This window comes from Typopeltis vanoorti, chromosome 13 (genome assembly GCF_054136105.1).
Source record: "Typopeltis vanoorti isolate ZY-2024b chromosome 13, IOZ_Tvanoo_1.0, whole genome shotgun sequence".
Lineage (NCBI taxonomy): Eukaryota > Metazoa > Arthropoda > Arachnida > Uropygi > Thelyphonidae > Typopeltis > Typopeltis vanoorti.
Window position 1 is genome coordinate 14,232,238 of NC_143561.1, and position 18,410 is coordinate 14,250,647.

At 37.4% G+C, this 18,410-nt stretch overlaps 1 protein-coding gene across 3 annotated transcripts in view; it reads right to left on the reverse strand.

Annotated features, from left to right (window-relative positions):
• Positions 1–7,590: 7,590 nt before the first annotated feature.
• LOC150099944 (multidrug resistance-associated protein 1-like) overlaps positions 7,591–18,410 on the reverse strand; it is a 491,400-nt gene continuing 480,580 nt past the window's right edge. For all 3 annotated transcript variants that reach the window (XM_090403119.1, XM_090403117.1, XM_090403118.1), the window contains one exon: positions 7,591–8,602. In XM_090403119.1, coding sequence (XP_090259245.1) covers positions 8,494–8,602 — 109 coding nt within the window. In that variant the 3' untranslated portion in view covers positions 7,591–8,493. The remainder of the gene's footprint in view (positions 8,603–18,410) is intronic.

Here is an 18,410-nt window from a genome sequence, read left to right on the forward strand (position 1 = left end):
CAATATCTAATGCAAGCAAACCCTTTAAGTTGTCAGACATACTTAGAGACTCAAAAAAAACTAGGATTTCTTTCGCTCAAGATGTTACTTCACCCCTGAACAGCTGTTAACATTACACAAATCCACCCAGCTATTGAATACTGCTCCACATATGGGGTGGGAGCCCTAAAAGCTCTCTCAAAATGCTTGACCCAATACAGAGAGCAATTAGTTTAAGTAGTTCGACGCACAGAACTTAGTGCTAAAACTTAGCATGAATGCAAATTTAAGGAAGCCTGTGAAATTTTGATTCATCAGCCTAATCTAAACAATAACAGATCTAAAATTCTCAAGAATATGGTAGACTCATTCAAACCCACAACTTTTCCAATTCTCCAGCATTCCATCATTTCAGGACTAGGCAATAACTATTTCATATACTAGATGCCACAAATACAGTGTTTTAATTATCTGAACTATAGCTTTGATGTTTTATTTTCAGGTCAGGCTAGTAATTTAGTTCACCAAATTAGTGATTTAACATAAATGTTTACTCCAGATGATGTTGATATGATGGTTGAAACATCAAAAGTAATTATCTTGGTTTATATTATATTGAAGTTATTACTCTAACAGTGGTTTAGTCCATAATTTTATTATAAAGAGTAATGTCAGATCTCTTTCCACTTGATTCAAGCTATCATGTTATTCATACCAACCATTGCTATCATCTAATCTGCATTCTCAACCTCTCATTGTTATAAGTTGCACTGTTGTGACTCCAGGCAAGTTCCTCTAACATTCTGTTCTGTACACCATGAATCATTGAATCACCATACATAACCCCCTTACAGGTCCATTCATTCCTTGTTCACCTGCATCCCTCGTTCTCTCTCTCTCTCTCTCCTCTGACACTCACCCTCTTTGTACTCCTACCTTCCATCTATCCCTTTGCTCCTATACTCAACTTTATTTCCCTCTTTTCCTAGTTTCCCAATTCTCTTGTTCTCACTCCTACTCTAGTTCATCTTACATTAAGCAGCTTGAAAGACTAATGTCTCCTTTCACATAATTCATTTTTCATACCTTTAACTTCTGCTTTCGGTTCTACTTTCTTCCTCCAAGCATATCATCCTCACTTGAAATTCACTGACACAGTCAACACCATTCAGAACCCACATTACCTCATCACTACCTAATGTTAAGTTCTGTCACTTCCCATTCACTCCCCTGCCCACTCAATCATACTATTTTCTCTTTGCAGTACTCACTTGTTCCTGATACACCTCTATCACTGCCCCTTGAAACCAGAGATACTGATATTGAAATCAACCAGCTCTTCTTAATGTATATTTCATGCAAACTGCACTCTCCATTTTTTACATTCCATATTTTTAACTGAAAGAAAGCCTGTTACAAAATCTTGTATGATACTCAGCAAAATGTGATTCTCAACAAGGTAGTGAGATGGGTGACAATGTGTCAGTTAACAGAGGTACAGCAGCTGCATTAATCTAATGAAATGTACAACAGACATATCAGAAGAGGACCTTGCACTAAAACTTCAAGATACAAACCTACCACATAATCAACCAATTCAGGCTATACTTACTCTGATTACTTTATGCTAATTTTATTAAGACGATTGATGTGAAGTCAGCTTTTATATACAACTAGCCTAGTTATGAAGATATTTCACATGTAAACTGTTTACACACTTGGATAAAGGATTAAACCCACCACTACCAGGTGAATTTTTTAGGCAGGCGATTTGAGTGGTGGTAGGAAAGTGTTTTTTTAAATGGTGTATAGTGTGAATTGTGCTGCATTTTTTTCTCAGTAACAGGTGTTATTTAGTGGTTCTGCTTTTGGAGTTTCATCGTTACCAAGAAACCCAGTCAGGCAGTATTGAGGTGGAAGAGAAGATAAGATTTTGCTATCTAGTATAGTTGATTATAGTGTTATATTTAGTGTTTATTTATTTACCATGCGGTTAGCCTAGTGGCTTTGCGCTTCGCAACCATATGCTTGGAGAAGGAGTGTCCCAGGTTCGATTCCCGTTGTAGACGTGAGGAATTTGAGGATCTTCCTCAGGCATAGCCAAGTTAGCCGGTCTTGGGCACGGTCAGTAGGGTTTTTTCCGCCAGTTTATCTGGCGTTTTTCATCCCGCAAACAGGCAAATCGGCCCCGTGAACATATGCCTCTACAGTCAAAAATATACCCCCTCCCCCAGCAGCAGACCAGGCGACGGGTCGGTTGGGAGTAGTACTAACAAGAATTCTCATCTAAAAAGTAACACGCGGACCCTGCATAGGAAGCGGGAATAATGCGTAGAAGAATTTAGTGTTTATTTATTTATATATTTTTATAAAGAATTGAATGATTAGAACTGAGATTTAAGTAAAAAGGTTTTAATATAAAAACACGACTAGTTTCGGCCTGTAACAGCCTTCGTCAGGTGACATTATAAAAGAAAGAAAAAAGACTGAACAATTATGAATAAAAAGACTATAGTCTCTCTATACATAATTAGCATGAAAACGTAGTTGTATTTAAAGCTGTTCTTTCGTTTGTTGCATTGTTGGGAGAAACTAGTCTTGTTTTTATATTAAAACCTTTTTACTTAAATCTCTGTTCTAGTCATTCAATTCTTTATAAAAGTATGTTAACTGAGTTAATGATCATTCTTTCATATATCTGTGATACAGTGTTCATATTTTTTTGGTGATTAGTTTAGTAGTTACGTACTTGTCAGTAAGAAATGATGGCAGACACAACTGCAATCATAAATGGTGTGTCACCGAGTCCTCTGCCATTTAAGAACTCTATTTATGTAATATAATAAAGGACTTTGTGGCATGCAGTGATTGCAGCATGTATGCTTCCTGGGAGTTGGATATGTGGCAGGTGAGAGAAGGGAAAGTGGGTATATGCACAAAATGCAGACAGCGGGAGGAAATTGACGAATTGGATATATCGATAACCGATCTAGTTGCTTCAGGGATGGGAAATCAATGTTGGGAGACGAGTAGTGTGATAGGAGAGAATGACAAGGTATGAATGAGAAAATAAGAGTCGGGAGTGTGGAAGGATTGAATGACTGAAGTTTATGGAGATGGTTTTGATTGGGTAAAAGAATGGAGAGTAAGAGTGATCAACTTGCAGAAAGGGATAAATGAGCTGAAAGAGGTGGAATATCTTGTGAACAAGATGAGAAGTAAGAAAGATGAGATTAGGAGAATGGAAGAGATGTATGCAAGGGAAAAATCAGAGTAGGAGTGAGAGAAAGTTTTGGGAATGATAGAAGCAGGGGGGAGATATAGAAGCAGTAGAAGAGAGGCATGAGAGAGGAGTTTGGGAATGATAGAAGAGGAGAGTATAGAAGCAGTAGGAGAGAGAGAATGAGAGAGGTATGGGAATGATAGGAGAGGAGAGAATGGGAACAGTAGAAGAGAGGGAATGAGAGAGGAGTTTGGGAATGATAGAAGAGGAGAGTATAGAAGCAGTAGGAGAGAGAGAGGTATGGGAATGATAGGAGAGGAGAGAATGGGAACAGTAGAAGAGAGGGAATGAGAGAGTTATGTGAACGATAGAAGAGGAGAGAATAGGATAAGTGGAAGAGAGAGAATGAGAAAGAGTTATGGGAATGATAGAAGAGGAGAGAATGGAAACAGTAGGAGAGAGGGAATGGTAAGAGGTGTAATGTACGGCGATTCAATGATCCATGGTGTGCAAGATAGGATGCGTGAGGAGGGTTTGCCTGGAGGAACAATAGAAAGTGTGGCTATGGCAATTAAAGGGGTGAAAGGGTGGATTGCGATGGTAGGAACAAATGACTTGAGGGGTAATGTAAATTGGGCAGCGAGAGACATGAGATTCTTGCTTGAGGTAGTACGAAAGAAGATGCAGAGAGGAAAAATAGTGTGCATGTTGCCTAGGTATGATTGTGACGAGCTGAGCAGAAGAGCAGTCATCTTGAATAACATAATAGCTAGAATATGTCAGAAGAGAGGATTGGAATATGTGGATGCTTGGACAGCGTTTGAGGACAGAGGAATTGTATGAAGAATCGCTTGCATTTGAATGAGAAAGGACATAGGCATCTGGAGAGTTTGCTGTTCTGAACGAGTCTGTGTCAATGCAAAGAAAGTAGAATGGCCAAGGTGGATGGTAGCAGGGGTGGCCTCTTGTGGAAAAGGGTACTTGGGAGAAGGGGGATAACATCAGGAAGTGGTGAGCCCAGTAGAGTCTAGAGGGGATAATGCTGAGTATAGCATTTTTATGCTTTATACTAATGCCAGGAGTATCCAGAATAAAGGAGAGGAATTGGTGGTGCAGATAGAATCAGCCTAGCCAAAGGTTATTGGGATCACTGAGACGTGGTTGACAGAAGATATAACAGGAATAGAAGTAGCAGGGAACATCATTTTTTGGTAGGATAGAAAGGGAAATCGTGGTGGAGTACTATTTATAAGTGATGACTTATAAATTATTATATGCCCTTTAAGAGTGGAGGCTTTGGAAGGCAGTGACACTAATGATTTTGAAAGCATTTGGTGTGAGGTAGAGATAGGCAAGACGGGATATTTAATGGTGTGCTGCTACATACAAAGGAGCACAGAGGATGGGGACCAGGAGATGTTTAGACAGTTAAGCATAGCAAGTGCAAGAAGAATGATTGTTATAGGCAATTTTAACTACAGCAGTATAAATTGGGGAGAGGAAGATGCATGTAGCAATAAAGGAATGGAATTTCTGAATTCTCGAGGGACAAATATCTTAGGCAACATGTAATAGAGGGAACAAGAGGTTCAAGAGTTTTGGATTTGGTCAAAACATTGGAAGAGCTGATAATAAGTGAGATGACATCTCTCCCACCAGTTGGAGAGAGTTAACATGTGGTTTTGAGTTGGAAGATGAATAGACATGCAGGAGTATCAGAGACAGGAACATATGTGGAATTATAAGGCAATAATGATTACAATAGTCTTAGATATCAACTTGGGGAAGTTTCATGGAGGGAGGAACTGGAAGGTAGGGATATTGTTAGTGCTTGGGAAATTAGCAGCAATAGTAAGCTGTATTCCACAAGTGAAGAAGAGAACATAATTTGGTGTAAAGTGGATGAAAAACAATATTAATCATGCTACCGGCCAAGACGTCCATAGACATCGAATATATCATGGATGCAAAGTGTATATCAAAATTATAATATCATTGATATTACATTGAAATATATGATGGATACGAAGCATATGAAGATGCATATTTGATCCATAATGGCCAGTGAGGGGGAAATGCATGTGAAAAAGAGGCTATGGAAGAGATACAGGGAAACAGGTGAAGAGCATGCATGAAGAATATAAGACGCAGGCCAGGAGAGTGACTAGTATGTTAAGGAAGGCAAAACTCAAATATGAGAAGAGATTGGCCCTAAGATCTAAAGGAAATCCTAGGGAATTTTTTAGCTATGTGGCCAGTAGGAGGAGAAATGGTGGAAGAATGACATTGTGGGATAAAAATGGGAATAGAGTGACTGATGCAGAGGACATAGTGGAATTGTTCAATGAACAATTTATTGGTATATTTCATCCTAGAGGAGTAAATTTTAATACTAGAAGGATAGGGCAGGTTCAAGGTTTAGAGGTGCAGGAGGAGAACATGTTCCAAATACTGAGTACTCTGGATGTCAGTAAAGCTGTGGGACTGGCTGGTATTTCACCACGAGTTTTGAGAGAATGTGCTAAGGAACTAACAGCTCCTTTCACCTGGCTTTTCAATGAAAGTCTAGCTACAGGAAAGGTGTCCAGGGAATGGAAGGAAGGTAAGATAGTGCCATTGCATAAGGGCAGTGACAAACTGGAAGTGTCCAATTATAGGCCACTTTGTGTGTCATCAGTAGTTGTTAAGATCATGGAAAAATTAGTTAGGGACTATATACAACATTGGGCAGATGAGGGTAATGTTATCTGTGAGAGTCAACATGGATTTGTGAGGTGGTGGTCTTGTTTTAGTAATATGCTAGCCTTTTATAATAAAGTTACAAGAGCAGTAGATGAGGGAAAGGCATATACTGCCATTTTCTTGGATTTATTGAAGGCATTTGACAGGGTGCTACATAATAAGCTGATATTTAAGTTACAGCACATGGGTTTGGACGTCAGGTTGGTCAACTGGATCAGGATTGGCTATCCGATAAGTATCAGAGAGTTGTGTATGGTGGGGCAGTTTCAAGGAGGCAGATGGTTACAAGTGGGGGTCCTACAGGGCTCAGTACTGGGATCTATATTGTTTAACCTTTCTATCAATGACATTGTCAGTGGATTGCAGGGGGATGTTCAGTTGTTTGCAGATGATGTGAAGCTGGGAAGGATAGTGAGGATGTGGTAGCCCTGCAAGAGGATCTGAATAAAATAGACAGATGGGCAAATGAATTTTGGTGTTGGTTTAATGCAGCAAAATGTAAGTTCTTGAGGTTTGGGCCACATCGATGGGACGCTGCATACTCTATTGGAGGAGATATACTGGAGGAAGTAGGGGAGACAAGAGATCTGGGGGTTGATGATAGATAGAAACCTGAAATTCAAGGGACATATTGCAAAGGTGGTGAAGGTAACATAAAGGATTGCTTCAATAATGAGAGGGACACTGACCTGCACAGATAAAAGATTTATCATTCCGTTGTATAAGACCCTGATCAGACCACACTTAGACTATTGTTCTCAGATTTGGTCCCCAGGATTTGGAGATAAATTAACTGTGGAAAGGGTACAGAGGCAGATAACAAAGCATTTTCAGGACTGTACAATGTTAGTAATGAGGATCGGCTGAGAGAATGTGGACTACAGCGTTTGGTGGATAGAAGGAGAGGTGATATGATTGAGACTTTTAAACTGTTGAGAGGTGGTTACAGGGTTGACACTGGGGAGTTCTTTCGCTTGGTTGAACAGCGGGAAGGAGTGATGACAAGGGGCCATCCCAGGAAGTTACGAAAGGAAACTGAGCAAGATAGTGAGGAGTGGTTTCTTTGCATGGAGGGTGGTTGAACTGTGGAATGCACTGCCTGATAGTGGTGAGAGCGAGAACGGTGAATGAATTTAAGGAGTGGAATGATAGATTTGTGTTTCCTAGGAAGGACCTCTGGTGATGAGTCTCGACTCCTTGGAGGCCTAAATAATAATAATAAAACGATATAATTTCTTGGCAAGTTCAATGTAAATTTACTCTAAATTTAATAAAATCCAAATATTTAATATGAAACATATCTTTTCTTTTAGGTGACCATGAACATTACCTATCTCTTCATTCTCTATACAATCAAAATCAAACTGAGTAGCATGTGCTTAACAAGGAGTTGAGGACTACTTTTTTTGCTTGGATAATAGTATACAAGTAAAATGGGTTGTCAGATGGAGTTGTGAATATTGTCAAGCTTTTCAAATGGGCATTATGTGAATAATAGTGTAGGTCCTCTCATAATGACCTGAATCACTTGACTCCAAAGATATGCCTAATTCTTATATAATAATAATTTGTCATTAATAGACGTACAGTATAATTAGAAAAAACTAGACTGAAACTGATTTTTAAATCACATTCAAGACTGTTAAAACATTAGTGAAAAATATTTATTTTCTTTCTGTAAATTTATTTTTAAACAACGAAGATTAAAGAAACATTAAATACTCTGTATATAAATATATAAAATTTCCAATTACAATCATTATATACAAAACATGTACAAGTATCTGTATTGTAATAACATTTGTCATAACTTTAACACAGAACATAAGATTACTTTCAGTATCAACACTTTGTTCATTTTAACAACTTATTTAAATCTACATTAAATAACAGAATCCTGAATGTGATCCAGATTTAGTAACAAAGTTTTCACATAAAGAATTAAAAAGTGTCTTAATATTTAATCTGTAAATGCAATAATTTATGAATTATTCTTACATAAATAAGTAGTTAATGTTAATAAAAATAGAGACTTCTAAGCCTTACAAAAATGCATTTTATAAGAATATAGAAAGTATTTCAACAGATGTCCTTGAGTTACCATAATTTGAATGACTATAGTTTCTTTCCAATGCCAACTGTCCATCACTAATTTTCTTATATGATCACAAACTGCACTGAGCTAAGTCATTTCTCTGGAACGACTGTTCATGACAATAAAATCACTATAGCACTGAATGAAATCTGAAGGTGAGATTTCCTGATATTGCACATTATTTAAAACAGGTAATAGTGTTGAATCCAGACCACAAATTAAATTTGTGGACTTGAGGAAAGTGATATTCTTCACAAATGAAAACAAGTCATCACAGATTTATATCTAGATTTTGACTTCACATCTGTCCCTTTAAATAATTAGCTGCAGATCAACTACAGTGGCTTAAGTCCAACTATTGACTTGAGTTGGTGCTGTACATGGCCAGAAGTTATCACAAAATATACCAGAGGAACCAGCTCTGCCTTTATATTTTAAGATCAAAATCTAGGAACTATACATCTCTATCTTCAGCCAATTTGTAAAAATATGAAGAGGAATTTTTCAATAGTTCTCTGGGATGGCCACTTTCTATAAGTCTTCCTTCAGACAACACAATAACCCTAAAAAAAACAAAAAAACGATTAATACGTTAATACATGTATAACCCTTTCAGAAGTTTGTAAGTATCAATCATATCACCCCTCTTTCTCCTGTTTGCTAGTGTCTGCAGCGTACAAATTTCTGAAATATTAATGAGAGCTAAAATAATACATTATTAATAATAGACCTCCAGGGAGCCAGGAACTCAATTGAGGAAGGCCATACTATTTGCACCAGGTGTCATAACTGTTCTTAAATTCTTTCACACTACTTGCATACACAACATCCATTCCAATCATGCACTAATCTATGAGAGAACAATCTAATCCTAACTCCCTTCTTGACAGCATTCCTTCTCAACCTCCATAGATGCCCTCATGTCCTTTCCCCCATAAAATAAACTCCATCTACTCAAATTCTATATAGCCCTTTCAGAAGTTTGTAAGTCTCAATCATATCACCCTTCTTTCTATTGTTTGCTAGTATCTGCAGCCTACAAATTCTCAATCTGTGTTCATAATCTGTATTCTACAATCCTGATATCATTTTTGATGTTTGCCTCTGCACTCTCTTCACTATATCAGAATCACCACAAACCAGACCTGCCAGACCTACATGCAATAGTCCAAGTAAGATCTTATCAAGGCCTTGTAAAGAGACAAAATTACTTCCGTAGCTTTACATGTCAAAGTTCATTTCAGCATTGCCATTATTCTCAGTTGTATTTACAATTTTTGGTATATGACCCTTGAACGTCAACTTCCTGTCTACTAAAACTCCAGGATCTCTAGCCTCCATTTCTTTATGAAGAAACTGATAATAACAAATTGCATAACTTTACATTATTAACATTGAAACGACAGCCATTTTCACATCCTCACAATTCACCCTATTCAAATCATTCTGCAATATTGCATATCAACAGCACTCCTGATTACTCTACTTATCTTTGCATCACCAGAAAATAGCTGTATGTCACATGTCAAATCCTTCCCAATGTCATTAACATACAGATTGGATAACAATGGACCAAGGACTGATTCATGAGGCACACCACTAGTTACCTTGAATCTTGCAGATTCACACACCCCATATACCATTTTCTGATATCTGTCAGTCAGCCATCCACTTATCCATGCTAATAGTTAATATAATCCCATATTCTCCAATTTATGAAACAGTATTCCATGCTGTATTCTGCCAAAAGCCTTAACAAAATCCAAAATTATTATGGTATATCCATTCCATTGTCTAACTCAGTGGTAACATTATTATAGAATGTGAGCAAGTTGCTAAAACATGACTTTCCCACAGTAAATCCATCATTGAAAAGTAGAAATTCTCTATCAACCCATTTCTGAATGCAAGCTTCGATAATTGGATCCATCAGTTTTTGCACTAACCTTGTGCAATGGGATTACCACACATTTTTTACAATCCTGCAGAATCTTCTCTGTTCTGAGACTCAAATTATATAGCCTGGGCAAGGGAATAGCCAGTTCGGCTGAACACTCTTAGTATCTGTGCTGATATTCCATCAATTCCTATAACAGAATTCTTTCCAATTTGTGCAACAGCTCTAGTACTTCCTCCTCAGCCACAAGTTTCCTCATATGGTGAAGAGATAATGATAGGTTTAATGCTACATATACCAGGTTAACAGCTTTTAGCAAAATGGCTGCTCATTAGTTGAACAATCAACTCTGCATCAGTCACCCACATACCATCTGCATTCAATAGTCATTCTTTCACTTGCAGAATAACAATAGGATTCTACTGGGTTATCTTTAAGTTGCAGAGCCAGTTTCTTTTCATACTCAGACTAAGCTTTCTGTACAACACTTGACTCTTCTAGCCTGCTTATAATTATCACAACTGACATCCTTATGCACGTGATATTGCTTCAACTTTTTCTTACGAATCTCTTACTTAATTAGATTACACATTCATTTCACTCTTATTCTATTCTTCAAACTCTAGAGACACATTCTGATATTGCATCATTTATGTATTTTTTAAACACTTCCCACACACTGCCGATACCCTTCCCATCCAATAATTGATACTATGGCACAGAACCCAGCATACATCTCAGATGGTCATAATTTCTTGCTTTGTAGTTCAGCATGTAACATTTTACGAATGGAACATTCATAAATTTAACTACTTCCCAAGTGAGTACCGCATGATCACTGTGACCAACAGGAGGCAGAATAGTTATGTCATTAACTAAAATCCTCTCTGCCACTATAATCATATCTAACACTCTGACTTCTAGTTCCTTTTGTTACATGCTGCTTGAGGAAGTTGTCTCACAACAGCTCAATAAATTGTTTCATTCTTCTCATACGATTTCATCATTACCCAATCAATGTTCAGATAATTAAAGTCCCCTATTATGATTACTCTTTTCATACTCATCGTATTTATTTGGTGATGCATTTCTTCATCATTAGCAACCAATCCACCAGGTCTGTAATACTCCACCTCACAACAAATGGCTTCAAATTCACTGCCACATGAAAATTTGTTACTAGTATTGCAGTCACAGGTCTTAGCTTTAACTGGATTCAAGACATTTGATATCATTAGCAGCACATCTCATGTGATAAAAAATGAAGTGGTTTAAAAGATGAAGTTAACATAAAAAGCATTAATTCTGAATCTTCATGTAGTCAGAAGAATCACAGGCAGACCAATGAGTCCTATCTTAATTTGAAAACATTCATTGAAGCATTTGTCATTTGGAATACTAAACAGCTGCTGACGAGCAAAATACAGCTTTCACAGCTCACTTTCCTGAGTTGTTGGCCATTTTCACAAATGGAGTATTGGCATAACTAGAGAGCTGCTGCAAAAGGCATACCATACCTTGTTGGACAAAATGCCAATTAGACTTTTATGAGTTCTAGGTGATAGAACTGCCTAGTGAAACACCATTATGTTGCTTACTGGAGGCATGAAGTGTCACCTTTCAATGACATGCTAAACACTGTAGGGACACAAATTTCCTATTCATGAGTAGAGCAGTAAAATAGTTCTGCTTTACTAGAAAGCTGCTAGTCAGTACATAAGACAATAACCTGACAGTAAGAAATCCAGAGGATTTCCAATCAGCTAGTGATATGATCCTGTGCCACTTATTCCATGAATTCATGCCTGAAAGAATACAAGTATGATGAACATGCAAGAGAACAGTTACAGCCTGGCATGGTCAGCACTCATCGCAGAAGACACTCAATCTATCATACCTCTCCTTGAACCTATTAACAGATAAAGCACTCAACTGACTGGCAACCCATTCCACTCATTCACAGCTCTTCAAGCAAAAAATCTAGTCCACGCACCCCTACTAACTACACCTTTATTCAACTGCAGGATGACCTCTTATTCTGGTCTCTCTAACCAAGTGTTGAAATATTTTCCTTGTATCTGTAATAGTATATGAAGAAGCAGAATCAAGAGAAAAACAGGCAACTAGTATGCAGCAGAAAAGATTCAGGTGAGTGGTCCATGGAATGTTCCCTATAAAGACAGATTGAGGGTGTATGGATTGCAGAAGTTGGTTGGTTGATAGGAGAAAAGAGGCAATATGATAGAAACAAAGTTGCTTAAAGGGTTTTATAGGATTGATGCAAGGGAAATGTTTCAGCACTTGTCTGGAGGGGTAAGAACAAGGGATCACTCATGGAAGTTGAATAAAGGTGTGGTCAGTAGGGATACTAGATTTTATGTGAGGACTAGATTTTATGCTTGGAGAGTGGTGAATGAGTGGAATGAGTTGCCAGTCAGTTGTGAGTGCTTTGTTAACAGGTTCAAGGAGAGGTATGATAGATTGTGTGGATAGTTTGGGACCCCCATGTGCCATGATCTATTGTGATGTTCTCAATTTTAGTGAGAAGGGAGTGAATAGTCATACTGCTACCTTCGAAATGTCAAACCTTTAAAATTTATTCATTAAATGTATACTCTGCATTACACCTTATCCTCTCAAATTTCAAACCTTACACTTTGGAACACTGCACTAGCAATTCCCACTTCCCAACTGTCTATTCATAGATCCTTCAGGACAACATCTGATTAACTCTTCATAATTTTAACTTTGAATCTTTGTAAGCTGCATATCTAGTTAAATCTGGTATAATATCACGAACATACAAGTTAAACAATCTTAGCCTCAAAACAAATCCTAGCGGGCCCATTCACTTTTTCAGCACGTTGCAACCTCATACATAACTTGCTGATGCCATTCTGACAACTCCTTATCCTACTCACTGACCTATTATCAAATCCCATCTATTTCAATTTAGTTACTGACCACTCATGTGAAAGCTTTCATGGGCTATCACATGAGTGGTCAGTATATGCATGTATATGCATCCCTCTTGGGACAATGCATTTATCACTTCACTGTGATAAATAACCAGCAATTGGCTAATAAGGCAAAATGAAGAAGCAGAAGAATGATTACAGAGGGATGATAATGACTGGAGAAAATGGTAAAAGGATAACTGCTATGGAGGATATAGTTAAGATATTAAATGAGTAGTTCATAAAAAGGTATTTCAATCTTGTGAATATGACATCACAGAGAGTGCAGTGGGAAGGAATGAAAGACAGTGAGTGAATAAGACGTATATCGGGAATTGAGTAAACTAAGTTGATAAGGCTGTAAAACTTGATACAGTCTTAGTCTATTCAATTCTCTTTACAAGAGGATTGAATAGATTAAGAGAGGTGACAAGATAAGCTTCAAATTATAGGCTAATTCTGCATATCAGGTGTTGTAGTTAAAGTGTTGGAGAGGTTAGTCAGAACAAATCCAGAACTGGATTGACACCAGCAGCAATCTCTTCTCTTTAATGGATAGCATGAATTTGCTAAAGGAAAGTCATGTTTTACTAATCTGCTAACTTATTACAATAAGGTGACAGGCAAATTAGACAAGGAACATGGATACATAACAGCAAACTTATATTCTGCAAAATCTTTTGATGGATTGTCAAATAAATTAATAGTTAAGCTAGAGCAGATGGGGTTAGATATTAGATTAACACATTCAGTTGGAGATTGGATATCTGATATGTATTAGCAAATTATGTTTTGGGAGAGCAATATCCCAGAAGAGGAAAGTCACTACTGGTATGCCTCAAGGGTGTTTTATGGCCATTGCTGTTTAACCTGTATATTAATGATATTGGGAAAGGTTTGAATGGAGATACTGAGTTGTTTGCAGATGATGCAAAGTTGAGCAAAAGTAAGGAGTAGAGCAGATGTGGCTTTACAAGAGAACATGAATAGACCGAATGAATGTGCATGGGAATGGGCCTGCTAGTTCAGTGTTGCAAAAGTGCAAAGTTTTGAAATTCCCATCCCAAAGATGGAATGTAGAGAATACATTTGCTGATGATATCTTGGAGGTAAAGAGACATAGGGATGATGGATAGAGATCTGAAATTTGGTGGACACTTTGCTAAACTTCAAGGACAGCACAATGAATTCATCCATCTACTCACTATGATGCAGAGGACACTAACTTGCAGACAAAGATTATGATTCCATTGTTTAAGGTCTTGATTAGGTCTCAAATGGAGTAATGTGCACAGATTTGGTCACCTGGTTTTCAAAAGGATGAAGACATACTGAAAATGTGTCCAGAACGCGAAAAAAACCTGCCTCTCACTCCCCTACTCACACCCTCTTTATACAGTTTCCAGGCATGACCTCTGGTTCTCCCCTGATCTCTGTAAAACTTCTCCAGCATTGATCCTATAACAATATAGGATCAATGCTCCCCTCTTCCTCCTCTCCACCAGACTCTGCAAATTACATCTTCTCAATCTTTCCTCATACTCAACATTCCAGAGGTCAGAAACTACCTTAGTTTCCTTTGGACCCTTTCCAACATCTCTTCATCCTTCTGAAAACCCAGTGACCAAATCTGGACACAATAGTCCATGTGTGGCCTAATCAAAGCCTTATACAATGGAACAAGAATCTCCCTACTCCTACACGTCAGTGTCCTCCGCATCATTCCCAGAAGCCTTTGTGTTATCTTCACAATTTTGGTGAAGTGTCCCTAAATTTTAGATCCTTATCCACTATCACCCCCAGATCTCTTATTTCCTCTACCTCCAACAATATATTCTCACCAAGCATAAATTCTGCATCCCATCTTTGTTTTCCAAATTTTAAAACCTTACATTTTGCAACATTGAATTCACATTCCCATTTCCATACTCAATCTCTTCAAGTCTTCCTGTAAGGCCACAAAACCTTACATGGAGAGCCAAGCCTGAGTATGAAAAGACATTGGTTCTGCAAGTTGAAGACAACCCAAAAGAACTGCCATTATGCTATAAGTAAAATAAAGAATGAATATGAAAGAATAACTACTGAATGCAGATAGCATGCAGGTGGCAGATACAGAAGAGGTTGTTCAACTAATGAGTGTTCATTTTGCTAAAGCTATCAATCTGGTGTATTTACACCAGATTAATAGCTTTACAGAGCAGAGCTCGATGCTATCTCTACACTGGAAGAACCTCGGGTATATGAGGTGGTTCTAGAGCTGTTGCATAAACTGAATATGAATTTGGCCACACGAACTGATGGGATATTAGTATCAATGTTAAAAGATTATTCATCTGAAATGGCTATATAATTTGACTCAGCAAAGGTAAGATCCAATAGGAGTGAAAAAAATGTATGATTATCCCATTGTACAAGGGTGGTGCAAAGACCGACATCTAATTGTTGACCTATCAGTATTTCTGAAGTAAATATTTTCAAAAGGTAAGATTTAACACAGAAATGAAATAACAGAGAATCTATACTTTGCAATGAACAGCACAGGTTGCTTGCAGTTTATAATAAGGTTGCAGCCAAGTTAAACAAGGGAAATGTTGCATCATACTTTTGGACTTTGCTAAAGCTTTTGACAGGGTTCAGCAAAGAAGGCTACTACATAAGTTAGAGGATATAAGATTGGATTACAAATGACTAGTTTTGATAAAATGGCTCAGTGATATCAAAAAGTGGTATATGGAAAATGCGAGTATACAAGATCTAAGGTGACCAGTGGCGTACCCCAGAGATCAGTTCTTTAAATTATTATTCAATCTTTACATTAATGATATTGGGAGAGATTTAATTGGTGACATACAGTATTTGGTTTGAATAAGTGGGATAGGCATGTAAAAATAGTTATCAGTTCAATGCTAGTAAATGTAAAGTTATGCACTTTGGTGTAATGAGATATCTAATGTCATATTATCATACTGATGGGATTATGCAAGGAGACCAGGCTAGGAATCTGGAATAGTAAGTTTAAGCACAGGTGTCATATAGCAAAAATTCAGAGGATAACTGAAATGAACACTGACATGTAAGATGAGAAGTCATTTTGTCTCTCTACAAGGCCATGAATATGACCTTATCTCCATGTTCAATTAATTTCTTCACCTGGTTGTAGTACAAGCATAAATGCTTACATATGTAAGCAAGCATGTACATAAGCACTTTTAAGTACATAATACATACAAAACATTCCATTTACTGATTTGAGGTGATGCAGGTAGTGAAAAGAGGAGTACTAAATATAAGGACTGTGGAATGTAGATAATTGTGAGGAGAGCCAATTTATGGACTAAACATTAGCAGACAAGAGAAAGAAGGGCAATATGATAGACCTACAAACTTTTGAAAGGGTCATACAGGATACCAGTAGATGGGATTTTTCATTTTATGGAAGGTGGAAAGAAGATGAAAGGGTATCCATAGAAGTTGAAAATACATGCAGTCAAGAAAGTGATAAGAGGCAGATTTTTCTCTCAGGACAGCACATCACTGGAATGGTTTGCCTTTGGAGGTTACGAGTAATATGTGGCCTCCTTGGAGATCTCTTATAATATACAGGTAAAAATTCTACCGTTAAAATTTATTCAATGTAATCTTTCTTTTATTTGTAGTATTATTTCTTAGGTTCTTCCCATTCTAAGACAGTCTTATTACTCTTTTTGAGTAAGTGGAGAAATTTTATCCTCTTTCCAGTATTTTAGGATTCACTATGCAAAACTCTTATCAAATAGGCATTCGTTTCCTTAAGAACTCAATGACATGAAGTGATGTCATTGAGTTCTGCTGCCTTATTCATATTAAGTTAAATTACTAGTATCTTCTACTCATTTACCATTACTCTCAACTTCACCACTCTTTACACTCAAACTTTTCATATCACCCAAGGATGAATATCTTGAACTGCTCAACCAACAGCTCGACTATATCCTCTGTAGCAGTTACCAACCTGCCATTTTCTTCAACATCCTTCTATAATATAATAAAATTAGTTCAATCCTTTATTCAAGTGTGAGCAAACAAAGTTTGCACCTGAAAGTATCTTCAGGACTGAGGTAAGGTGGTACAACACCAGGCAACTCATTGCAAAGGTGGAGCAAGCTACCAACACTCCTAAATTTTCAACATCTTTCTCTAAATCCAGAGTAATTTATTAAAAAAGGGTGGCACACCATTTGGCAACTCCTATAGGTAGAGATGACCTGCTAATGCTTCTGCCTGGCTCCCACTGAAGAGACCTCAATAAAGGTCAAAACTAATCTGGGTAGTGGCCCTTCCCTTAATGCATAACATTAGACATATCTGCAAGGAGATGTGTTTTGCATTATAGGAGATACTGAGATAGGAGTGTTGGTAGCTTGCTCCACCTTTGTAACGAGTTGACCTGGTGTTGTACCACCTTACCCCAGTCCTGAAGATACTTTCAGGTGCAAACTTTGTTTGCTCACACTTGGATAAAGGATTAAACTAATTTTATTATACTCTAACCAAGTGAAAAATAAACTTTCAACATTCTTTTATAATCAGTCTTCTACTTGCCATGTATTGAGAGAACAAGGATTTTTTTTTGTGGCCTCAAATTACTGCTCATACTGCACTTTGTCTATCTATACCAAGTCACTTTCCTAGACTGCTAGTCATAGTCCTTATGCAACTGATTTTTTTTTTTTTTTTTTTTTTAAAATCACCATCCACTTTTATGCCACCACCACAGCTAATGCCTTCTTCCAGGTTATGTGCTTGATCTCTTTATTCATCCATTTTATATTTACTTTATTTAACCTCCTAACCTTAAGAATACATTGACTGCTGCTATTAAGTAGCTCTTTAGCAGTGGCCATGCAGCATTGGTCTCCTTTCTACCTAATTCATCATTCCATGCTATAGCTCTACACTAAGCTTTTCATAATCACTGACCTTGTAGTTAAATATATATCCTGTCTTCACATATGGCTCTAGCCATCACTCTGGGATCAATTCATTGTCACTCACCAAATTTAAGATTTAACATCCTCTGAGATGATCAGTTCTAAGACTTGATCTCATGTGCCTTCTGTTATATACAGCCTAAGACATTAAAAAATAATAATGAAATTAATTTTTTATTCCTAAATCTATGTGAACATTTGCCACCATCCTCCACATTCCATGGCCTACAGTAACATCCAACTAAATTTCATGTTTATCTGTCACACACAATAATACTGCTCTTATCAAAAGCAGTTGCTTTCCTTCATGTCCCACTTACTCTCATGAAAAATAAAAATCACTTCTATTTTTTATTTCCATAAAGATCTCATGGGGTGCTTAAGGGTCAAAGCTGTATAACTAAGAGGAGACCTCCACATAGCCTTTAAAGGAATGCGGAGAACCGACCAGGGCTTCTGACCCAATGTCCAATCCTCACCTTCTCGTGGTGCACCCTGTTGGGTATCTACTTGGATACTGAACGAACGAGGATGGGCAGGCAAT